We start from the raw sequence: 26,980 nt of genomic DNA, 5'->3' as shown, positions 1-26,980 counted from the left end.
GAATGTTTAGTTTAAGTTATGAGAGAATAAATGTTTTAAAAATGTGGCTATAATGTTGTAACATGCATTGACAAACAAGCATTCTGTTTTCAGTGGATTTATACTCCCAAACAGCAACATGACATGAGTGATACAAACATTAACATTAAAAAAAAAAAAAAAAAAATCAAGGAATTGTATTTGTCCTAAGAAGATGGAAAATAGCAATAAATTAATTTTCTGATGTCTCTTTATGGCCTTGCCCTTTTTAGGGTTAACAAACGTTGTTATACAACGCTTAACAGGTCATTACTTAATGTGTATTGAAATAACTAGAAATATAATGCATAAATCGAGTTTTATTTTATATTTCAACGAACTACTGAACCGTTCCGTTCACTTAACAGTGAGATATCTTGTAATCAACGCTATAATTATGAGTTTAGTGGACTATCGCAAGCGTCATTGCGTCATAGTGTCGTGGAATGACGCCGCTAGAGGGCGCGAGCACTCGCTCCGCGCTCACATAACGGAAACTGCGCGTGAGAGACATGCGCGCGAGCCAGAGAGAGAAAGAGAAAAACATTTCTGCACTTATGAAGCTCAACTTCACTTCTACAGCTCGACAGACCTGCCATTTCCTTCAGGTTTTACTTTCTCTCTTCATGCGGCGTTCGTTATTCGCCCGCGGGGATGGAGAGCACATATTAAGACGCGTGTAATGTGACATGAAAAGAGGAGAGAAAGTTTTCAAATCGAGCTCGTGAAACCGAGCGATGGTTAACTGGCTAAATTAAACCCCAGAAGCTTTAAAAAAGAAACCCCGAAGCTTTCAAGTGCTCGCTTTCCATTGATAGTAAGCTTTTTTTCCCCTTCATCTTGTGTGGGAAACGCCTTTCCAGCTTTAAAGGTATGTTTCTTCTCTTTTCCTCTTCTCTCCAGTGTGTCTGTTTCGTCTCGAGATTCAGTTGTTCATGCTGCATGATGATAAAGCTTGAACAAAGTCATTGTATAACTTGTTTTGCTGGTATTTGTGGTCTTGTGCCAGTTATGTGATCTAGAGTGGGAGGGTCTCCAGATGTGCTTCCAGATGTGAGCTGGAGCTCTTCATGGCAAAAGACAAAAATGTGCAAAACTCTTCCAGAATACATGGAGTTTGAGTTCACACTCGTTCAATAACCTGCTATGCTTATGGAGAATGGCTAAATGAGGGAATTGTGGAATAAACACTTGAATCTGTTTTTGTTTCAAACAGATATGAGGAGCCGGATTACAATGGAAGCCACTTTGTCAAGCATCATGCTGGCATCCTGATTGCTCAGCTGTGGAGTGACACAATATCAATTCAGCATGTGCGACATATGCTGGATAATGCACGGACAGCCATGAATATCCATGTTTCCAGAGGGTGACGTAGCCGAAAATAGGCGCCTTATTCCACGGATTGCACATGACTGTGGCAGTTCTGTTCACCTGGCCTAGGACAGAAGAATATCGTCTTTAATCAGCCACGTTGTCTGTTTTACACAGTTTACTTTCAACCTGTGGAGGTAACTAATGTCTGCCAGTAGTAGCACCTCTCCTCTGACCTTACCTAAACCCTTCGTCCACTCTCAGCATCAGACTGCACCCCCAACCCCCTCTCCATCACCCAGCCCGCCGGTGCCACTCTACGTCCGCCTCTCCAATGGGAATCACAGCGTCCCGAGCCCCACCAGCTCCCTTCACGGAGTGTCCTTCCTCCTCCAGATCGGACTTACCAGGGAGATGGTCACCCTGGAGCCGCACGATCTGTCACTCAGCTCTGTGAAAGACCTGGTCTGCTCCATAGTCGATCAAAAGGTAATACGTTTACAGATATATATATATATATATATTTGCATGATCGGATCACTTTCATCTGAATCTGAATCTAGGCCCTTGGTCACACATGTACCTATCAAATCTCTACACAAGCTTAATATTTAGAGCGCATGATTATTTTTGAAATTGAATTCTGTTCATTTTTCTAAAAGGGTGAGACTAATTGACTGATGCGAGTTCATTCCTGTAATCTTCAGGAAGTTGATTTAGGTGGATGAGCATGAGGAGCATTAGTGACTGATTAAAGAACACATTTCATTCAATCTCATCTAAATCTGCTTTGATCCACTCGCATTTCCACAAACACGGCAGATGAGGTGGGATGCGTTTCCGCTGGTCAGATGGCGAAGGCAATGATTGTGAATTTTTGACCTCAGTCAGTAGGAACTTAGTGTTAGAGTAAATGTTATTTGGATGAATGTAATTTGGATACTGTGATTGCTAGGGTGTTGCTAGGCCATTTCTGTTGTGTGTTAGTGGTTTGTAGGACATTCTAGGTAGTTTAGACGTTAGAGAGGGATACTGATGTTAAGTGTTGATAGTTTAAATGACAGATACACAGAGAGGCAGTTGGATTTAGAAATCACAATCTCAAAGATTTTGAGACAGACTCACTTTTTTTTTTGGATTGTTTACTACAGGAAAACCACAAGTCCAGTCAGTTAGAAAAAAAATAAATCAGAACAGAAATGAAAAATCTTTACTGAACTAATTTATTATTTTTTTAAAAGGGTCATAAAAAAACATTTTACTTCTACAAATATATTTAAAAACTTTTTGGAAAAAAATTATTAAGATGTATGTATTTAGGGTTTAAGGAAGATATGTTATTTTGATTTGATGGTTACACTGCATGACAAAAAAATCATTAAAGTCACAATATGTAATTTTTGCCACTAGATGTCGCTTATTCAAAACAAAGGCGTAGCTTGATGACGCCCTGATTTCACGGAAACATGGGAGTTGTTGTCTTCACGTTTATAGCCGGTGGATAAGAATCTGGTGGGACTCGGGCAGAAATCATATTCATGGATGAGCTAATGTATTAAAGATTTATTTACAATAGAGTGTCTGAAAGCCGTTGGAGTGGAACGAGGCCGCTGGAGCGAATGCCACAGTCGCCGCTTCCGCTTCTTCTGGTGTTTTATCATCAAGATACATTTGTGTGTTGAAAGATGTTATAATGCTACTCTGTGCGTTCACTCGGCGGCTGCTATGAGACACTTGTTGCACACTGCAGTAAACTAGATCAATATTAGTCATAGTAAAACATGGTACTCGCGGTAAATCAAGAAAACAAGATTCAAACAATAAGACTTACCGTGTTGAGCTGTGTAACATGATTAGTTTTCTGTCGATGAATGTATCCAAACAGTTGCTCAACTGTGTAATAATACGCATCATATATTAAAGCGTCTTTGGTGTTTCCATGGTTTCTACAAAACCGGAAATCAAGGGTAATGTGGGTGTGATGTCATTGATGGGCGACGCACGGACATGGTCTGTGTCCTGGTTAAAATTGCTTATTTCTCTGGATTTAAACATTATTGGAAACATTTGGGATAATGCAAATACACAAGTAAAAATAATATATATCACTGTTTTAGTGGTTTTTGGATATTTTAATCCTAAAATCTTACATATTGTGCCTTTTAAATTTTATTATACATGTAACCTTGATAAATACATTTATGACACCTGAAGTTACTAGATTAACTTATTTAAATTGTACATATTGTTAGACAAATAAACAGTAAGTATTAAAATAGTAACAAATAATCAAATTACGAGTAATAGCACAAATAAATACAACAAAACAAGCATAAATTAAATAAACATTTTTTTTAATGTAGGTTTAAACAGGAGATTTTCATGTACAGAAATTGTAATCTAATGTATAAACTATATAACTATACATTAAACTTTATTAAAGTTAATCAGTCAAGAGCAGTTGCATAAATAATGTTTTGAAATTTTGAAAATATAAAATATAATTAGTGTTGTTTGCATTACATTTCTTCAGCTGGTTTGACTTTACAGTTACATGAAGCCATGTGTCATTGTTGATCAATGTAATATTGATATTTCAAACAGAGGTCTGGTAATTTGACACACTATTATGATGTGGGCAAATAGAATGACAGAGTGACTCTCAAGCTGATTTTTGGACAGTACAAGCACATCTTTACCTCATAATGTTTTTCATGAGATTGTGTGTCTGTGTGATGCATGAGGCAGATAAGTGCATGCATGCAATCTGTTCGAGAACGGAAACACTCTTTATCAATCAGATAGTAACCAAGAGGTGTATATTACCCTAGTTGGGCTGTAGAAATTAATGTTTGAAAATTATAATTCGATGATGTTAATTGACACTGACAGTCATTGACACCTTTTTAAAGTTTTTTTTTTTTTTTTTCTATTCTCCTGCTTTCAAATGATAAATGTGTTTTATGTTGCTGTTATCCTTCATATTTTAAATTTAAAATGTATTTTCATATTTAAAATTGCACAGTACATCACACACATTCAGAAGATGTCTATTTTGGGTAGTTCAGAACAGACTGATGGACTGTGCAAAATTTGAAGGATGTTTCAAGTCGGCATGAAATGGAAGTTGCGTTAGTTTTTTCTTCCCTATTGTGACGTATATTCAAGTTAAACGGCATCTCGAACAAGAAAAAAATGTAGGGCGGGCTTGATTTTGTCCATGGGGAGTTGATTGGATGGTTGAGGTTTCCTATTGGTCGATCTCATGTGAGTGAAAGGTTGCCCCGCCTTCACGCCAGTAAACACGTCATCATCAGAGAAGAGAAGAGATGTCACTGCAAGAGTTATTTTGATTACGTGTGCACAAGAATAAAAAAGGATGTGCATGGATCATATGTAGTGAATACTGCAATGTTCCGTTAAAAAGTAAGAATTGTCCATTTTGATTTTGGTGTTTTTAAAAGCTGTAGGAGTTACAGTCTTGAGTAAAGGATTTTTCTTTTTTTTTTTTTTATAAATACACTTTTAGTCGTACTGGCTTTTTTTGGGCAGCTTTAAGCCTAAATTTCAGGCTTTGGCTTTTCTACCAATTCATAGAAACTGTATAAATAAAAGGTCACCTTTTGAAGCCTGAAAAGCAGTGGCATCAAATCATGCCCTTGTTCTGAGAACAGCTATGCGGTCAGGTGACCTGTGAATGACAGTAGCTGTGCCTGTAGTCTGGTAAAAGCGGCTGGATATCAGGTCAATATGCCACATAAGAGCAGCGCAGTGTGTTAATGACATGCTTCACTTTGTCCAGTGAAGTTCGGGTCAAGTTCACATTCTTTCAGGCCAGTGTGCTGCTGCTGCTGTTGTTATTTATGAAGCTGGTGCTGTGGAGTTGAGTTATTCAGAGAGGAAAATACTCCATTGATAATTTATGGAATCTTATAAGATGTTGGTTTAAATGCAAGAATGTTGGCCAAAGTCCCAGTACAGGCATTCTGAGCAAACATCTTTCATTGATGAGTCACACCCTCCAGCTGACCTGAAATCAACCTCGGTCACTTGTGGAGGGGCAGTTGTGCTGCCTTAAAGGCCATCAAGGTGCTTGGGAGTTTGGAAGTCTCTTTTTCACTTCCAAACAAAGGCAGGATGATTTTTAGCACCAGTATAATGAATGTAAATTAGGTGTGTAATTATTTTAATTACATCACTTATAAACATTATTACTAATAATGTTATTAATATAATTTAAATATTGTAATTATTTGAGCGGCTTTTGCCCTTTTTTGTAGTTGTAAAAGTGCTTACACATACACAACAAAGACAAATGCGTGTTTTTCATTTCTAAAGGAATGATTTTAGAGTTTTCACTAGGGGTGTGACGAGACACTATAGCTCACGAGATGAGACATGGGAATGGATTCACGAGGACGAGACGAGACAAGATTTTTTAAAGAAATCCTCAATGACAAAATTCATGACTAAAAAATAGCCTGCAGGTGCATGAAATGTTTTAACTAGTCATCTTGTAATGAATGTCATTTCAGTTCTACTTTCTGAGTATGAATGATCATATGCAGTACAAGACAACAATATACAAGCACTGTAAAAGGTTTTGCCACAAACTCAACCGACTGGCTTCTCTTCTGTATGATTTCACTTCAGACCTTACTGTACATGAATTATGACCTTCCAGAACTTCTGATTGAGGCTGTGTGTCACCTCCTAATTGAACTCCTTTAAATTGAACATAGAAATAAAAACAGTATAAATAATAAAAATAAATAACAGTTTTTTCTTAGTCATATTAAGTGCAAACAATCAGTGCAACCATAATCAAAGTACTCTCTCAATATTCAAAGTTCAGAGACCAAAACAGAGACCAGAGCTAAGAGGTGGTTACAAGTGAAGAGTTCATTTGCAAAAACCGATAAACGCCATTTTTAAAAAAAAAAGTGCTGTGCATTATTCTCCATATATAGCACGTTCTGTACCCTAAATCCATTTAGTCAGAAAAGCCGGTTTTGTCCACTGTCAGGCATCGCAAGTTCACGTTTTACAGCAGAAGCCGACAGCGCCCTTGTTGTTTGTGTACAGAAACCGATAAGTCCGTTTTAGCGAATCAGTGCATAGTGTTCAGGTCAGGTGACAAGGCTTCTAGTCACTTTAAAAAGACGCGCTAGCTGAGGGAAGTTTTGTCAAAGCTGACTAAAAGTGATCGAGGATTTATAATTTCGACTCCTGTAAGTCCTTGTACACCATACACGACTTACATGCTGAAAAATTGGTTGTCCTTTTGCTTGTGTGTGTGCGTGTGTGCGCGTGCACAGTGAGTGGGTGGGTGTGTGTGTGCGCGCGTTTGTGTGCACGTGTGTTTGAGTGTGTTTTAAATGTAATTACTTGGGTTTTGTTTAACTATGAAACATGAAATGTGGAGTTATCTGCTTTTGCCAAAAAACGACTGTTGGAGTTATCTGCTTTTGCTAAAAAACATACTTTTAATATATATATATATATATATAAAACATACTTTTAATGAACTTTAATTTTTTAATTTACCTGTATTTTTTAGAGTTATTATTACTTAATCAAAACAACCCAACTGCAGTTTGATTGATATTACTTGGAATGCACAATAAAAAAAACAGGATTTCTGAAAATTCATAAAAATGGAGTTATCTGTTTTTGCAAATAAACTCTTCAACTACACACAGCCTAAGATAGGTTTGATATTGGGAGACAAGTTATTTTACGTAGCCTAATTTGCACGCATCAGGGAGCTCGCGTTTTACTTTTGCTTTTAAATTCGCTATCGCACATACTCTGTGAATAGGGAGCGGTGGAGCTGAGTGCGCATTCTACAAGATAAGACATTTATCAGACGCTTAGGCTCTGTTGTGCAGCAAATCCTCCGCCATGGTCTTGTCAGTCATCTCGCCGCTTACTCTCGTCATGTGATCAGTGAACTGTGATTCCTGCTGCAATGTGTGCGACTCTGCAGCTCGTGCTGGATGAGCAGAGCAGATAGTTTAGTAGTTTACAATTGAAGCAACCGTTATCCAACTGAATGAAATGGTTTTTATTTCTATAAAAAAAGCAAAACAACCGTGGTGGGCACCGTAATTTAATGTATACGTAGCCGTGGCATATTCTATGCTAATTTCGATGTCGCAAGACAGCTTTTCACTCGATGAGAAATCTTGTCACATTTTAATATTGCGAGTGGCATTAAATCTTGTCACACCCGTAGTTTTCACATGTGATAATCAAGAGAGCGATCGCTTCACTGCAGTCTACTTTCCTAGATGCACTGTAGTGTGCATCTAGGAAACGCAAATACTAAATGAGATTGTAATCGCTATAGAATTTTTATCTCAATATGCTTACAAGCTGCAGTGATCATTTTAAATGCTTTTGTGCACTTTAGTTTGATTTTCTCTACCACACTTAAAAACATTTAAAAAATCTCAATTATTCCAAAGTTGACCGCTAGTGTAGTGTATATTGTGATTAGTCATTGCTAAAGTTCTATATTCACAATACAGCATTAAATATATAAAGGGTACAAATTTGAATTGAAACAATTTTTTTTTTAATGTGGTCATACAGATATTACTAGAAGGCAGCATCAGCTTTTGTCAGCATAGTTAGGGGTCTGAAACGTTGACTTCATATTCAAGGTATGTGTCAATGTTTCAGTAAGCTGAACAATAAATGAAACCAAGAGAAGGTTGTTTTTGTGTTGTCCCTAGGTGTAGATTTCTGTTAATTTGCACCTTGGTCTCTACAACAATAAATCCATTTTCTGATACAATCTTGGAAACGCTGAAGAGAATGCAGGCCAGGAACGTTTTTCAGTGCTGTTCTGCATCACTCTCTCTCCAAACCCAAGGGATGAACAGCAAACGCCATCTGCTGACATCCAGTTGTGCAGGATCATATGGCTTTGATATCGGTGGAAAATATGACTCTGGTTTCTCCCATCATCCTGGCCATCTTTACTCACACACACACACACACACACTCTGCATGCTGTTACTAATACAGTCACTCAGCCTCCCCAGTGCTCTGCTGGAGGAATTTGACCTGACTTGGGAAAGCATGAATTCTAGCACTCAGCAGAAAGCAGCGCTGCCACAGTCAACAGGGAGCAGACAGGAAAGTGTTTTATATGCTGATGCCTCATTAGATATGCTTTTGGATGAACTCTGTCTCTGGTGGCTATTATTTACGCGACTGGAGGACACTCATGGAAGTGATTCGCCAGTCTTTACACAGTACATTTATTCACAAATGCAGTACGGCAGATGTGCTGTCCATCCCAACTTACAGTAATGATATATTCAAGTCCGGTCAGGACATTTGCGGCCAATGTGATGCATTTTAATGCAAATTATTAATTAAAGGGCACCTATTATGCTTTTTTGGTTCTAACTTTCCTTTATTGTGCAATATAGCTGTTTGTGCATGTAAACAATCTGCAGAGTTACAAAGCACAAAGTCATTCCAAAAGAAAAAGACCTGCCAACAGAAAAGTCTTTCGGAAGCTAGTTATTATACTTAATAAAGTTTTAAATATGGGTATTTTTCTTATAAAAATGCATCGCTTCACTTCAGAAGGCCTTTATTATTCCCCTGGAACCGTATGGATTATATTTATGATGGATGCATTTTTTTAGGCTTCAAAACATTCACTACCATTATAAAGCTTGGAGGAGCAAGGATATTTTCAAATATATCTTCGATTGTGTTCGTCTGAAAGAAGATAGTCATATACACCTAGCATGGCTTGTGGGTGAATCAATTCCATTTGAATTGGTTGACAATCACTTAACATTTCAAGCTTTCTATAGATATATTTCTCATGTCTTTGAGGCAAGTATACACTGAGTTTTGGTTTATTTTTTTGACGCGCTCAAGTTCACAGAGACCGAGACGGCAAAAGCGCATCCTTTTTGTTTTCATTATTTTACAAAAGCACGACATTGTGTTATTATTGTGAGTTTAAATAAAAGCAAACCATTTACAGTTTTGAATGTTGGATTATTCTTATCTGTATGACCAAAAGTGACGGAGTATTTTAAGTTAAATGCAAATGATCGCGCCGGCGCCTCCATGTCATGCAGTAAGCACACTCCACACAAACACATGGATATGTGCCATATATTAGTGCACATTTATCTAGGTTAACATTAGAGTGGACTTGTAAAGTTGCTACTACTTGCATGTTTCAAGTGATAAGCCATATTTGAGGTCAATGAATGATAGGTGAATATTTGGATTTCCTGCCGTTAACGATCTGTCCGTCACAGTTTGCATGATTTCGTCACTTCCTGTGGAAGTTTTTATTTATTTAAAAAAAAAAATTTCTGTGACTAACCGACTAATACCATCTTTGGTCAACTAAGCTTCTCCTCGTCAACTATTAGTGGACAGCCCTATTAATCAGCATGTCAGAATGTTGAAAAGCACAAGTTGCCAATAATTCACCCTCAGCAGTGGCTGTTATATCATGCTTCAGGGGTTGAGCAAGAGTTCATTCATTAGAGTATCACTGTATGTGTGATTTCTTAAATGAATGGCCCAGAATAAGAAAAATACATTTGGGACAGGTGACAGGCCATGTCATTAATTTAATGTCGACTCCTCAAAAAAACTCCTGGGTATTAATTTTTAGATGTGTAGTTGTGGATGAGTAGGGCACTTGAGACCACATAAGATTCTGCTCCTGAATGCAAAAACCACACCACTTGGCTCTCTATGGGGAGGGATGAGCAATAGGATCACTTATGAATTATGTAGGTGATCTGCGCTCAGCTTCACTGTTACCCTATACTCTCATTACCAATCAGTGGACTCATTATGACTTTGACTAATTCAACACAAAAGTCACTGTTCATGTTTCTGCACTGCTGTGGCCCTTTTGTTCCTGAGATCTGATGGATGTGTAGTTCAGAATGACTTGTGCAATAAACATCTGATAGCAAGGCACTTCCTGTTTTGGTGTCACCCAGGCTCTTGTCTGCAGCCACGGAGGGAGGCATCGTAAAACAAGAGTTCATCGCACTAACACCGGCATGCAATCAGCGTTCCTCACATTCCTGAGTGCTGATGTCAAATCAAACATCTCAAACTGACCTAATGTGAATTAGGTCATTTCTTTCAACTGCTGCCTTTGTTTCGAGGACAGTCTATTGATTTGAACTGCATATGAAATGTTGGCCTGCTGGACAACTGGTGGTTTGTGGGTTACGGGTTTCTGCAGTTTTCTGTTCTGCTTCACAGTGTAAAATAGTAAGTTTACATTTTTTTTTTTTCAGCCCAGAACTTAACAGCCCCTCTTCTCCTATCAGAGAGTGATAAAGCAAACTCAGTGGAAAAAAAAATGACATTTTGGCAAGTTCTTTTGGGAAAGAAAAAAAAGGGGTTTCTCTATCTCTCAAAAGACAATGAAACCTGTCTTTGGAATATCGGGGCATCTGGAAACAGGGTTTGCTCAAATGTGGATGTCATTCATGAAAGTAGGATAGTGGGTCTGTGTGTAGTTTGATGAAAACATGTAATTGATTAGGGGTGAGTAATATGACCAAAATCGTATTGTTCAGAATATAAGACAATATTTTTTTTTCTTAGAAATGCATCTGAAAAAACGGGTTTGTCTTATATTCAGGGTCTAGACTTTTACATGTTAATAATACACCCACAACAATAGCTGGTGCCAAATATGCATAAAACGAGTGTACCAAGAAATATGGTGTGTCAGAGTTTAATGTTAGAAGATTGTCTTAAAAACGCTAACAGTCAAAGAAAAGCTTTCAGTTTAAGAGCCCTGTGACTGTCACGTTTGCGTGCCAGATTTCAAAAATACAATAAGATTTCACTTCTACTGTTAATGAAATTTTGGTAAGCTACATGGTTTTCACTTTTCACTATGAGATGATGGCCTAATTGTTATAGAATTCAGATGGGCTACAGGTTATTTTTATGGTATGCCAAAAAGTGTTTATTTTTAAATATGATTGTTGGTACATTTTACCAGTATTTAACATACTTTTAATACAAAAATTAAAATATGAAAAATATGCAATATGAACATTATTTTCAAATAAAATCATTTTCTTTATAAAATACAAGATTTGATCTTCAAAAAACCTTTTTCCAAAAGGTACATCTTGAAAAAGGAGGGGGCTTCGTCTTATATTCGGAACAATATGGTATGTCATGATATGAGTAATTTTATTTCACGATAACTATACATATCACAATAAAGTTCTGTCATGACAACTCTCAGAGTGTTTGGCATGGTAATGGATATGACAATATGTTTGGTCTTGGCAGAATAGTTCTGCTACACTGCTCCTGCTGTTTTTGCTTCTGCTGTTGGTTATTGCTGCTGCTGAAGAGCAAGTACAGGACTTGCTACTGCCAATACATACACGGCATGCTGCTGTGAGCAAGTAAAACATGCTGCTGCTGCAGCTGCTGTACAATATAGCGTACATGAAATACCCGATCTGTAGCAGATCTATACAGGTGGAGCTGGGGAAGGTGGAGGGTTTCTGCAACTGCAGCAAATGCTGACCAAGTATTTGAAGGTTGAGCAGCGAGCTCATTGGCTACTGATACAGCAGGAACCAATCAGCTGTGTCCTTTAGATAATGATGTGATTCAAGCAGATTGAGTAAAGGACCTATCACCCTGTGCCATTTAGAGTTTCATGACAGAACTTTGCATTTATATTTGCTGAAAATTATCTTATGATACCAACATTTTATATACGAGAGAAATTTCACAATTCTAAATACCAATTTCGATATCAGTAAATACTAATACATGGCTAACTAGTTTAAGGTAAAAGTTCTTAATAAAAACTCACTAAAAACAATTGAGAGAATAAGCCAAAATTTCTAGCAGTAGTCAAATTTCCATTGGTTTTGGTTTATTGTGTCTACCGGTATTTCTCCTTCCTCTTTCGTTAATTGTTAAATGGAGAGAAGACTCATGTTGGCAATGTAGCCTTTCTAAAATTTTGGATTGTTAAAGGGATAGGTCACCCAAAAATGAATTCTGTCATCATTTACTCACCCTCATGTAGTTCCAAACACACACACTGGTTAATCTTTGAGATATTTTTATGAAACCGAAGAGGAACTTAGAAGATCCAAAAAGGTCATAAAATGTTGTAAAGGTCGTAAACAAATCCATGCGAATCAAGCGGTTTAATCCATGTCATATGAAGAAATATGGTGCTATGCTTTGTATGATAAACAGATTTAATGCAGGCTTTTTTGATCTTCTCAGTTTTGGCTGAACTTTCAGTGGACGGACAAGAACCTCTCAGGTTTCATTAAAAAAAAATCTTAATTTGTGTTTCGAAGATTTACGCCTTTAAGCCTTATGGGTTTGGAACGACGTGAGGGAGGGAAATTTTTGCGTTTTGGGTGATTGCCTGCATTATTGTAGTAAAACCTATGGCAATGATAGCAAATAATGATAGATTTTGAAGAAGAAATAAACTTGATGTTAAGTCTCTATTCTCCAGTAAAAAAAAAGTGGGTGTTGGCTATGTTTCTGGAGGGGAACAATTAATTCCCGACCTACTTTTTCCTGCTAACTATACATTTTTTATTCACTCGTAAATACATCGCATTACAGAAATAAAATTCATACAAATTTGCAAATTCATGTAGTTGCCATGCTGTTTCAAGTTGACTTAGCTAAACGTCTTGTATGTGAAATGATTAGCCTAGTTTTTAAGTGTTTGCGTACTAAACTAGTGCAGGGTGTTTATTTGGGTCTTAGTCTAATAGTTTTAAACACATCTGGCCATTTTAATCTCCATGGAAAATTCTTGCAGATATATCACACCAGCAGCTGACAGAAAAAGGGGGAAATCTGTCTTGTGTTTTTTTGAGTCACTTAATCATTATACTCTCACAAGTTCATTGGAGGTTAGTTGACAATATTACAGCGTTACCATGGTGACCGAGACCTGGACATGGACTGCAAAAGAACTCAAATAGGGAGTCAGAGAAAAGGAGAAAAGTAGTTAAATAGAGGGTGCACTTGGAAATTGGACTATGCCGTGTTCCCACTGGCCAAAACTAACTGCAAAATGGGCAGGAAATAAATTTCCCCCAGCCCAACCCCAGTGGCCCATATAGCAAGCCCACATCTGCAACCTCCTATGGAAGAAACCATATTTCGTCTACTGGCCAGACTGTTATACAGTTCCTGGAAACATCCACATTAAAATGGTTAATGAATTTCAGTATTTCTTAGTATTCGGCATGTCCCCTTTTTGCATTAATAACAGCTTGCACTTAAGCTGGCATGGACTCCACAAGTTACCAGAGCTGATGATTCATGTTATGCCAGCGTGATGTGAGAATGTTCCAAAGGGCATCTTGTGCACTTCAGTGGAATTAAGGAAATGTGATCTTTTGACTTTTCTTTGTAATCATAGAGTTAAAATGTCTCCATTTACATGCGAACCCGTTTTCTGATTATCGCAAATAATTCATGTAAAGCAAGGTCGGAATATAACTGGGCAAAAATACTACCAAAATGAACTAAATTGCTCACATTAAAATTAAGGGGAAAATGCCCTTGCACAATTAAACTAGATCAATTACGGCTGTTGTGATTGAAGTAAAATGTGAAAATGAAAAGGGTCAATTGTGGCATTACTTTTAGATCTCTTTAGATTTCTTTTTATGCATTTTTGCAGCGTTGAGCATTCTAACCAATCACACACATTTCTATTGAGCTCATGAATGCAGTGGCCAATCAGATGTGTTTAGAACACACTGAAAACACCAGAGTTTTTCATGCTACTAAAATACACAATGTGAAATCTTGATTTTCAAATGTGTAAAAAGCAATAAACTAATTCATAAACGGTTTTTAGATTGTTTTGACTTTGTAGCCAGTAGTGTTGTCAAAAGTACCGGTACTTCGGTACCAAGTCGGTACTGAAATTTTGAAAATGTGACGATACCCGCATTTCTGTAGTACCGGTAGTACCGAGATTCCGGGTATATTCGGTACCCACTGATAAGGCTGTTGGCAGTATTTACTTGAATATGACACGAGTGAATCACAAAGCTTTGTTTAGCTACAAAAGAAATAATAGGTTAGCAATTAAATGTGACATCGCAGCCATGGAAACATATTGGTTCATGCCGAATGACAGAGGTACGTGAGTCCATAAATTTAAGCTTTGTATTCTGTTTTGCGAATCGCGATCTGGTCTCCTGCTTAGCAGAGAATTCCATTAGTTATTCCACAATATTACAATATTAACAATATTCCATTAGTTATTCCACATGGAATCTCCGTTTCTTTTCCCAAATCTTCACTCACGCAGGGGATTATAAACGTTCCTTTCGTTCGCATTTAGGCCTATTATAGGCTATTCGCATTCTTTACTGTGGTAAAGTAGAAAAACACCGTAGGACAGAAACCTTTTTGCTTGCACGTCAATTTCTATTTAACACAGTTTGCGCTTGTTATTAGACTTAAAGTCTAGGCGCGTCAAGTTTATTTGTATAGCGCGTTTCACACACGCCAGTGATTTTTACTTTCGCTTTCTCTGGCAGCGCTAAATCCAACATAGCCTGAATGTCTTGCCCCTGCGGAGGATAAAACTCGCTCTTCAGACCTTTTACAACAAGTGTCAGTTGTTTGTAACATCAGGAGATAACATGAAGATATTATTAAAGAGAAATGGTCTATTTCCTGCTCGTGTCCTCATCCCTCTCAAAGCGCAGAGCGGTAGGTTATATCAAAGCCTATAATAACGGGACACTCCAAATCATATTTAATGTTTTTAAAATTGGCTATATAAAATAGTTAAATAGTTCCAACAGATTTTGCTGTGGTACCGAAATTGGTACCGAGAACCGTAAAATTTTCATGGTATCGGTACCGACTACTGGAATTTTGGTACCGTGACAACACTAGTAGCCAGAATATGACTTGTCATTTCCCTGAACACAAAAACATTATTTTTATGTAATCATTATTACAATAACAAAATCATTAAACGGCAACATAGATTTTTTTTTTTTTTTGTCATAACCTTGCAGCCGTATCCTGTAATGAGTTCCTGTTTTTAATTTTGTAATTTATATACTTTAATGAATGTGAACGGAAGTATAGTGCTAAATATGGTGAAATGTTAATAAAAAGTATAGTATTTGTATTCTTCTAAAATACATTTGTATTGTAAAGTACTATAAAATTAAAAGACATTTATTTAAAATGCATTGCACAGCTTTTAAATGGGGCAACAAGATAAAACAGTATAAATTAATGACTTGACAAAACAAGCTAAACAAGCAAGTTATTAATAATCTTTCAGTGTGCAAAACTGAAAGGCTAATCATAATATGAAAGGCTTCAAAACAGAGTGGCGCACATCTCTTATGCACATCCCTGGTGCAGAATGATGCAACATGACTCAAAGCGCTCAGAGCTAGTCTGCAGCCAAAGTTCAGGGCAAAAAGTGAAGAGATATTAGCTCTGTCCCAGTTCAGAGGCTGCATCCTTTGAAGGCCGATGCAAATTGGTGTGGCCATGACATCTCGGGTGGGCATTATTTTTCTAATAATTCAATGGCCCGGAGTAAATTATTCCACTTACACTACAGATACCACACCTCAAAACATTTAATGATGTATTTCAAGATATTTGTCAGGGTTTTGTCCTTAAAATGCTAATGCTAAGGACTAATTTCTTACACATCTAATCCCAAGCCTCTGTTGTTCCAAAACGTCATTTTAGAGCTAGTAACGGAGGCTTGAGCCACTGATAGCAAACTAACACAGTTATTAATGCAGTTATTAGAGAGAGAGAGATTAATTGTGTGTGAATTACCTGAGTCTGTGCGTCTCTCAACAGTGTTCGGCAGCACTTCCTGTCTCTACTATAAGCAGAACTGCAAGTTCATACGCTCCAGCAGAGGTGTTATTACCTCGCTAGTAGTGATAAATGTCATGTAGCTTTTAAGTTGTTAAACTATTTTACTGATAAAGACATCAGAGCAGCGCTGACAACATTTCTGTGTGAGTCAGTTTTCGTGCCGTATGTGTGTGCGTTTGAGCGGGGGAGAGAATGTGAGAAAGAGAGTGTGCTGTAGATTCAAGCATTCAACAGCCCTGTAGTATAAATTGTGATATATTGCGATACTGTAAGAAAGGTGATATATTGCAATATTTCTTGTTTTTTAGGAAGAGATGTTAAGTGAGGTCTCAGATTCAATAGCTGCATCCAAAAACTAAAAAATGCTGCCTTCGGAGGACACATTCCAATGTAGGAAGGCATCAAGGCACATCCGAATCCAATGTTAACTTCACTTCTTGTCTTATGAGATGCCTTCATCTGATCAATTTTTGAAGGCAGCATAGATGTATCTTTCACTGTCTTTGATATCCCACAATCCTGTGCTTTCCATTCTATGACAGTTGAGCTAAAAAATAAAGATGGCGTCTGAAAGTTTCAAATGGTGGTCAGTTTGTGTGTAAATGTACGATTTTGACCACCGTTTTCCACATTTGTTGTCATTTTTAGCGAGAAATATTAGCTTAGTTATCATCAAAGCTTGCGCTATTTTACTGTAGATCATTAAACCATTACGCTGCCTCAGAAGTCTGTCTGAAATCAGTTTTGTGAGGTGCCTTCGTACGCAAACGCTGCCTGCAAAATAATTGCCTGATAGGGCAGCGAAGCAACAAGTCAGCTGCCTAAGTTTTCAGATGCAGCCCATGTGTTTCCCGAGTATTGGATTTTAGCATGGCTTATTTTGCAAACAACATGACTCTTGTCGATCTCCTTAGTAGTTTCTTTATAGTGGAAGCCAAAATGAGTCCACACTTCAGCCCTTTACACTGTGGCGGGAGCTGGTATAATTCTATCATCTTGTAAGCGGGGTTTGCTAATGCTAACGCTATACATTCTCAGATAACATTGCCATCTAGTGGTCGAGTTTAAACCGTACACACAAAGCCACTGACACAAATCTTGGATGTAAACACATAAATATTGATACAGTGTTTTTAAGAATCCATACAGTATCGGTAAACATAATATTGCAATATTACACACCTACCCTTTAAAGTCTGCGTCCTTCGAAGGATGCAGCCTCTGAATTGGGACACAGCTGTTAGTTTCTGTTTCATTGGTAAATGCATCATACATCACATTATAGAAAATATTAATCAAAAAAAGAATTTAGAGTTATTTTCTTTTAGTTCCAGCATCTGTCTGATTTTTATGAATAAAATCATCTTATTTTAGACAAACAGGGAGTTTACATGGACTGGAGTAGCTCTGCAGTGTGTCAGAAATGAAAACGTCCACCGCATGGGTACCAGTTTAGACATTGATTATAATCAGGTTGAATTCATTTCGATGCACCAACTGCATCAGGGTGTCTAAGCTTGTACATTCTGGAACCACTAATCTTACAGCTTTGTAGACATTACCAATAACATCATCCTGTGAAATTTGCAAGAGCTGATTTCCTTTTTTTCATACATGGTCTATACCCATAAAGTGCTGTTAATTTTCTGGAAAAGTCTGTGTGTGAAAGCGCCTATTGAAGGAATCTTCTCTGAATCAGAGTATTCTATAGAGAATGTTCAGTCATCTGTCCTTGAACTGAAGCACAGGTGGGAGATGCAGCAAAATAATGATCCAAAACATGCAAGCAAATCTCAGAATGGTTGAAAAACAGCAAAAAGTAACATTTTAGAAAGGCCAGGGTTGAGGCTGAAACATGGAGTTCATGCTTGGAAGCTTACAGATGTCACATGAACTGAAGCAGTTCTGCAAGGAGGAGGGAGCCAACATTACAGGAAGTGTTTGGTTGCAGTTTTTGCTTCTGAAAGTGGTGCAGCCAGTTAAAGATTTACTTCACATGGGGGTACTGGATGTTTTATAGCTTTCTTTAACACATTCTTGAAAGATGAAGGGTTACTTGTGCATTCAGTGGTTCTGGTTAAAATTCTGAAGAGATTTAGAATAAAAATGCAAAAATACAGAAAATCAGGACTGTGGTTCTCATTTGTATCTGCTACCACTCGAAATCTCCACCATCTGTGCTTTCACTTTCGATTGTTCTCGCCCGATGTTGCGGTGGATCAGCCCACCGTGTGTGTGTGTGTGTGTGTGTGTGTGTGCGCATTTTTGTGATTTATGACACAAATTTGTATAATGACATGGGTATTACACTGGTATTATGATGTAAACATGAAATATGAGGACATTTCATGAGTCCTTACATTTAAAATACCTTTAAAAACATACTAAACAATGATTTATTAAAATGTAAAAATGCAGAATGTTTCCTGTGATGGGTAGGTTTAGGGGTAGTGTAGGGGGATAGAATTTGATAGCAAAACAAACCGGTGTGTGTGTGTGTTTGAGCAGGTCCCATTGGGACATTGGAGTCAGTATGTTTGTTGTGTGTGTTGCATGATGTGTGGTGTGGATGAATAGATGGAGTGAAATGCAACTTTATATGCTTGTGTTTTGTACTAGCCTGTGAATCCTAGCCATAACTAGCATATTTATCATTATTATTGTTACTTTCATTATTTGCACCCCACTCCAGCAACACGCATGCAAATATGTATTTTAAGAATAATTTTTAATAAGTAGTGGTTTACCGATTATTAATTTTTTGATGGCTGATGCCAATATCCTATGGAGCAGGGTGGCCAATGTAAAGCACATATATACTAAATCACACTGTTTAATTTTAATATAGTGAAAACAAATGCATAATAATTGCTGAAATGTATGTTTATTTTACATAATATTTACTAAATTAGAAATAAATAATTTAATAATGAATTATAAAGAAAAAGTTTAGAACATGATAAAAACAATGTGTAAAAAAACATATTTATACTTTAGATGGCAATTTCTTGTTTCTGTAATACTATTATAGTATTTTTCACAAAAGAAGAAATTGTTAGAAATATGTGTAACAACACCAGTTTTGAGAATGTTTATTAAATGTTAAATGTTTATTAGATATTCCCCATGTTTCACAGATAAGGCTTAAGCTATTCCCAGACTAAAATGCATGTTTGAGCTGTTTTAACTGAAAGTAACTTGCACTGTCATATCTTAAAATATGTCAGTGCCATTGTTTTGTCTCAAGATGCACACTGATAACGTTTTTTTTTTTTTATAAGGCACGCTTATAAAGGCTGATTAAATGTCCTAATTGAACTACGTCCTAATCCTGGCTTAATCTAAGCCTTTTCTGTGAAACCGGGCCATTAAATTATATAAATGCATATTTGCTGAATGCTGAAGGTAGGTGAGAAAGTGTTACAGCATTAGTCTTTCTATTAAAAAAAAAAAAAAAAAAAAAAATGAAAAGCAATCATTATAATACTATTTTGTAAACCATTTACTTTCTTTGTTTAATAGGCTTTATGCTGAACATCACATGACCAAACAAGAAAACACATTGCATCCACTTGTCGGAGAAAGTGTTAACAGCAGTGTTTTATTCAATTTAATTATCTAAATGTTAGCGAGAAGAAGAAGAAAAACTTTTAGAAATAAATCGGTTATGCTCCTCTTTGCTCTCTCCTTTGAAGGTATCTTGAGTTAAACGGGTCTATGTTTAGCGAAGCACATACAAAAGACTTGACCTATAATGAAGAAACTAATACAGCTGACTAATTGAGCTCATCTGCTGGTGTTCTCATCACTGTCAAAATAAAAGTCCAACAAAGAAGTCAATTATTGGCAGATATATATCATCCTTGACGATATATTGGTTGACCATTAGTCATGAGTAGTGTTGTCAAAATTACTGACTTTGGTACCAAGTCGGTATGGAAATTTAAAAAAGGTGGTGATACCAGCATTTCCCTCAAACGCTGTTGAGTGGATTCGTAAACACCTCTGATTGGCCATTGTGTTCATGTGCTCAACAGATATGTCTATGTTTGGCTACAATGATCAACTCACGCGAATGTTTGAAAGAACACGGAACTGTTTGAAAGTGGTAGTGGTCCGCTGATAGATGCCTGCTTTCAAACGCTCCCCTGTGTATCTGTGTAAGCACTCGGTGAAGAGCATCACAGATGTCTATTTACAATATGTTTTTGAAGCATTGATCATTGGAGCCAATCACAGGCATATCTGTCAAACACAATGGCCAGTCAGAGACATATATGTTGAGCACGTGAACACAATGGCCAATCAGAGTTGTTTAAGAATACGCCCAGTAGAACTCAAAATGCTAGAAGGAAATGCTGACATTGTCACATTTAAAAAATTTCAGTGCAGACTTGGCACCGAAGTCGGTAGTTTTGACAACACCAGTCATGAGTTGCTTTTTTTTTTTTTTTTTGAGTTTGTTGAGAAAGGATAGTATAGAGAACTAACAGGAAGCAAAGTAGGAGAGAGAGGGGGACAGGATCAGGAAAGGTCCCCAATCTGGGACTCAAACTCATCATCCAAAGCACAACCGCGCTACATATCGAAGCACTGCCCACGAGTCCATTGGCTCTGACAGTCATAATTGTTTTTATGATGTGCACATCCCTAAAATTAAGCTTCTACTGCCATGTGTTTCTTTCTGAGACTGTTCAAGTACAATGATCCTCCAGAATGTGTCAAGAATTCAGAAAAGCTCAACCCTTCAAGTCATGGCCGGTTACAGGATGGAAAATATGATCAACTCTTTCCTCTGGATGTTCACCAGAGGAATCTCAAGTCCAAACCCATCTGAAAGGTGCTCTGATGAAATTATTTGTCATTGCATCCAGCATGCATATAGGACCTTTTGTGAACTTTGACACACTGGGACGTTTGCGTTACTGGGTATGTCTGAAACAGAAGTCAACTGCATGTCAATGTGACTTGGTAGTGTTACAGTAGGTGGACAACCAAAATGGGTATTACCGCCGCGCATACCGCCGCCGCAGGGCCGTTGCATTAACTGAAATTCAGTCGCGTGTAAAAAACTACCGCCAGGTGGCGCAAAGGGACGGATTGGAAAGTGACTGTAATAATAAAATGTCGGTTTGTAAACGGAGATGAAAGGACGAAGTAAAACAACAATAACATTATAATATAACCTTTTAACATCCTTAAAAACCATTAGAAAATTTAAAGTGAGAGTTAATTTCAAAACGTGGGATAGTCTTAGGCTACTCTATGCATCAAAAATTAAAAGAAAGACCTTTACACAAAGTCTTACTGCATGCTATTGTCATTAAACAGTCATTAGGCATATATATATATATATATATATTTTGATGTATATATATTAGGAGCACACACACACGGATTATAAATGTAATATTTTCATTCTGGTTTGCTCTTAGCAAAAAAAAAAAAAAAATCCTTCAAGTTCCATATGCGGAGCGAAATGAGAACGGTCCAGCATTAAGACCGCATTAACAGCAATAATTCTTATTAACTGCTATTGTTCTTGATTTTTTTAATTGTTCTTGATTATTATTATTATTATTATTATTATTATTGGCTATTATATATGCTATGTAATGTTTAGTGATTTTGATATCGCAGACTAAAATACCGGCAGGAATAAATATTTTGGCAAATGTACTCATTAAAACCAAAGGTGTTCATCAGTGTTTGTACATCAAGAGCAAGGACACGTTGTGTGCATTTTGTTTTGTGCTTTTACCAGACCGAAACCCTCGATTGTCTGTGAAAACTGCGCGTGTGCACGAGCGCCAAGAGAAATGATAACAGCAGCAACGAGCACTGGCCATGATTTCAGAAACAACACGTTCCAGCGGATAGATCGCCTCTTATTTAACACAGACCTATATCTTATCGAATTGAGATATTTCTTTCTTTTTAGGTATACAATTATTCGCTGAGTTTAAGTTCACTTTTGAGACGTTTCAGATTCTCGCAGAGAGACAGCTGAAAGTGCACCCTGTTTTTTTATTTTATTTTATTATTCAAAAGTACAAGGTTTTGTTGTTATTGTGAGCGTACACAAATAAAAGTAGACCATTCGTAGTCTTGCATCAATCTGTATGCTATCGCCAAAAATGACGGAAGGCCTGTTTTAAGTTGTTTCAGCTGTCATGAGGAAAAAATCCATCAGAACGCGCCGGCGCTTTCGTCGGCCAGAGGGATAAAAATATAACCAATTTAGTTTCATATTTATATTTAAATATTGGGCTATTGCCTATTATTTTTAAATGAATAAATTCCACCTATGTGCATTATGAAAAGGGAATAGCATGACGGATGCGCAATGTCGGGAGACAAATGCAGCGGGTCAGACATGAGTTTGACCGCTTCATTAAGTTTTGTTTTATAGCAAGTCTTTCTTTAAAGTGAATTTCGTTTTGTAGAAATTGTATCTTAATTTCAATCAATGTTTCATCAACCAATTGCCTATATTTAATAAATAGGAAGAAAACCTTGAACGTCGGGTGTGGAATGGAAACGAAACCATGTTTCCGCGGCCTTTGAATAAGGTTGAAGCAATATACGTCTTTCTGTTTTAATTAAATTTATTTATTACTTTATTACATGTCTTTATTACTTAAATAATTGATAAGATGTTTTTGGTCGAACAATATATTTTAGCTGGTCTACTTAGACACACATTTGCGTAGTGGCTTATTGTGCAAACTTTTTTTCCTACCACACGCCAAACTCATAACATTTCTTGCAGATTTAAAAAACAAACAAACAAACAAACAAACAAAAAATACGACGCTCCGACTTTTACAAAATCCCTCCTCGCTCCAGTCAAAACTTCGCACATAGGGCCTATACTCTGCTCGGCAGCAGCAGGCGCTGACAAACGCGCGGGGGGAGGGTTGATCCCATTCGGAACTTCTGGAGTGGAGCGTGAAACACTGCAAAACACTGCAAATCTCCATAATACAAACAAATAAAGAAACTTACTGCAAATACTCATAACAGAGTCTAACAATTGTGTATTTCGTCAGCTTATTTCATATGATCAGATCAGGATGTTAAAATTAACAAAAAGCACTAAGATTGCAAAAAGGTCTGTCACGCGCATAGGCTAATATTTTGAGTCTCCCGCCCTCTGGATTAATGGCTTTGGTGACAAACATTTTAAACAAAGCGCCCTTCCCCCTATCTCAAACTTGTCAAGCACTGTTAGGTTGGGTGAGTGCTTTTTATACACACAAGATAATGTAAAAATTATACATCGATATATAAATGGAACACAATCGGTTTGTTGTTTTTGTTTGTTTTTCGTTAACATTTTTATTTTATTTCTTTGTCTTTTAGGAACATTGGATGGCAGTAAAGATTCTGTACAGTTATTGTTCTAATAATACAGAGCCATAATGTTACATATCTTGGTCAATTCTTTCGAGCTGCTTTACAGCTTAACCACAGTTTGCAACATCAGCAGTTATTGAAATGAACTGAATCAACACAGATCTGCTGATATAAATAAATAGGCCTTACTAAATAGCAAAAAACAAGATTGGGTTTGTATGGTTCATCTGAACTATAATTTAATGATTTATGTTATGATGTTATAGAAGTACAATGTACAGATGCCTATATGTTTTGCATAATGTAAGAATATTTAATTAAGAATCTTAAACTTCCAATGTTAAACATGTTCTCGTCATTTTGCTCTTAACTGCAGTCAAAATACAAATAGGCCCATAAAATATTCATATGTTTGTAAGGTAGCCAAGACAACAGCAAGCTTTGATGCGCTGTTACTGTGTTACTGTTAGCGGTCGTGTGCCGACACAAATAAATATGTTCGGTCTTTGCTGAGATATTATTATTATTATTATTATTATTATTATTATTATTATATTGCCCAAACGTAAATAGCATAGCCAATAAGTCTAGAGTTAGGCTATTTCTTTATTCTTTTACTGTAAATACATGAATTTAGTTTAGGCCTATATATCATTTGATGCACCGATCGAAATTACTGAAAATTTGCGGCCGAAACAGCAATTTACGCGCTTGTCTAGAAGGGAACCTTATATAGCCTAGCCTATTATGCAAATTTGTGTCTAACTTAGAATTTAGAGCAGCTAAAATATATTGTTAGACCAAAACATCTTATCAATTAATTAAGTAATAAACACATGTATTTAAGAAATTTAATAAAAACAGAAAGAAGTCTATTGCTTCAGCCTTATTCAAAGGCCGTGGAAACATGAGTTCGTTTCCATTCCACACCCGACGTTCAAGGTTTTCTTCCTAATTAAATATAGACAATTGGTTGATGAAACATTGATTGAAATTAAGATACAATTTCTACAAAACGAAATTCATTTTAAAGAAAGACTTACTATAAAACAAAACTTAATGAAGTGGTCGAACTTATGTCTAACCCGCTGCATTTGTCTTAAACAAATGCAGCGGGTTAAAACAGGCCTTCCGTCATTTTTGGCGATAGCCTACAGATTAGTACAAGACTACAAATGGTCTACTTTTATTTGTGTGCGCTCACGTTAACAACAAAACCTTGTGCTTTAGTAAAATAAAATAAATAAAAACAGGATGAGCTTTTAGCTGTCTCTCTGCGAGAAACTGAAACGTCTCAAAAATGAACTTAAACTCAGCGAATAATTGTACCTAAAAAGAAAGAAATATCTCAATTCGATAATAAATTCGTAGGTCTGTGTTAAATAAGAGGTGATCTATCAGCTGGAATGTGTTTTTTCTGAATTTGTATTTGATATTTTAAGGAATAGAATACACTCCTGCATTTAAATACGGCTGCAGGAGTTGCAGTTTTTTTATGACGTTTTATTAATCCGTCCATTCTTTTTAGTTTCAATGATTTAGCTAAATCGCCTTAAAATGATTTAGCTAAATTGCCTTAATAATGGGAGCGAAATTATTCAGTGACTCACGTTTTACTAAAATAAAGGGGTAATTCATGAAACACGCAACAATTTATTAATCAGTGTCCAAACAGATAGGCTATATTTTTCCTAAGTAGTTATCTGTCATATAAAGGACAGGCAACGAATAACAAAGTAGCCTATGTGCGTGTCAAAAATCCATGCTGTTTTATTAAAGGAGTTTAAAATATAAATAGAAAATGTATTTGTGATAAATATAGGCCTAATATGTGAGAAAATTTACATTTTGCATAAAGATAAATGTGCTTTGATGCATTTGTTAGATAACATGTGGTTAAAGCGCCACTCAGCGGTCAAAAGCTGCAAATGCACTTTGCGACGCGGCGGCGGCGGCATGCGCGGCGGTAGAAACACCGTTTTGGATGGCCACCTACTGTATTTATTTATTTATTTATTTATTTATTTATTTATTTATTTTCAACCAGAAACGGCCTCTAAGGCACCATATATAGCAGAACTTCATTGGGTGCCATGCACTGATGGCCAGCTAAGCAGATCACAGGTTTGGGAATATGATATTATTTGAGATACATGATTTAGACCAGGGATTCCCAATCTTTTTTTTTTCTGCCGAACTCTTGAAATAAAATATTTTCTTGAAGTACTCCCCTGAGATTTTAAGTTAATATTTAGGTATTTTAATAACAGCAACAACCACAAAAAATAAGAAAAATTATAATAAATAATAGTAATAATTTTAAAAGTGCCCAGGGAATTAAAAATTTAATTTATATTGGCATAGTTAAATAACAAGAGTTCAGTACATGGAAATGACATACAGTGAGTCTCAAACACTGTTGTTTCCTCCTCCTTATATAAATCTCATTTGTTTAAAAGACCTCCGAAGAACAGGCGAATCTCAACATTACGTAACAGTCGGGGTGTACGCCCCCAATATTTGCATATGCCAGCCCATGTTCAAAGCATTAGACAAGGGCAGGACGTCTGGATGTGCACAGCTGAATCATCAGACTAGGTAAGCAAGCAAGAACAATAGCGAAAAATGGCAGATGGAGCAATAATAACTGACATGATCCATGGTTACATGATATTTTTAGTGATATTTGTAAATTGGCTTTCTAAATGTTTCGTTAGCATGTTGTTAATGTACTGTTAAATGTGGTTAAAGTTACCATTGTTTCTTATTGTATTCACAGAGACTAGAGCCGTCGTTATTTTCATTATTAAACACTTGCAGTCTGTATAATTCATAACACAACTTCATTCTTTATAAATCTCTCCAACAGTGTAGCATTAGCCGTTAGCCACGGATCACAGCCTCAAATTCATTCAGAATCAAATGTAAACATCCAAATAAATACAATACTCACATAATCCGACGTATGCATGCAGTATGCATGACGAACACTTTGTAAAGATCCATTTTGAGGGTTATATTAGCAGTGTAAACTTTGTTTATGCACTGTTTAAGGCAAGCGCGAGCTCCGTGGGCGGGGAGTGTGAGCATTTAAAGGGGCCGCAACATGAATCGACGCATTTCTAATTGTGCCCCAAAATAGGCAGTTAAAAGTCGTATTTTGAAGTCATATTTTCTGTGGCCTGTGTTATTGGCAGATAAATCTTGCGTACATATCAAATTTACACCATAATGAAGTTTGAAATCACACACAGATGGTATGGCACTGTCAATTTTGACCTCTTACTGCCCAAAAAGAAAAACAGCTGTCAAGATTTTGTGTTCCATTATGTCTCTTTGCAGCTCAGAAGCAAAGACAACAACAACTCCTAACAGA

The 26,980-nt window shown here is 36.7% G+C and overlaps 1 protein-coding gene across 1 annotated transcript in view; it reads left to right on the top strand.

The window, feature by feature from the left end:
* Positions 1–206: 206 nt before the first annotated feature.
* The window catches only part of prkd3 (protein kinase D3), a 93,787-nt gene continuing 67,013 nt past the window's right edge, over positions 207–26,980 (top strand). The window contains exons 1-2 of the mRNA XM_048190545.1: positions 207–889; positions 1,235–1,821. Of these exons, the coding sequence (XP_048046502.1) occupies positions 1,537–1,821 (285 nt within the window). The 5' untranslated portion in view covers positions 207–889; positions 1,235–1,536. The remainder of the gene's footprint in view (positions 890–1,234; positions 1,822–26,980) is intronic.

The sequence above is a fragment of the Megalobrama amblycephala genome, linkage group LG5 (genome assembly GCF_018812025.1).
Source record: "Megalobrama amblycephala isolate DHTTF-2021 linkage group LG5, ASM1881202v1, whole genome shotgun sequence".
NCBI classification, from domain to species: domain Eukaryota; kingdom Metazoa; phylum Chordata; class Actinopteri; order Cypriniformes; family Xenocyprididae; genus Megalobrama; species Megalobrama amblycephala.
This window is presented reverse-complemented; position numbering and strand designations above follow the sequence as displayed.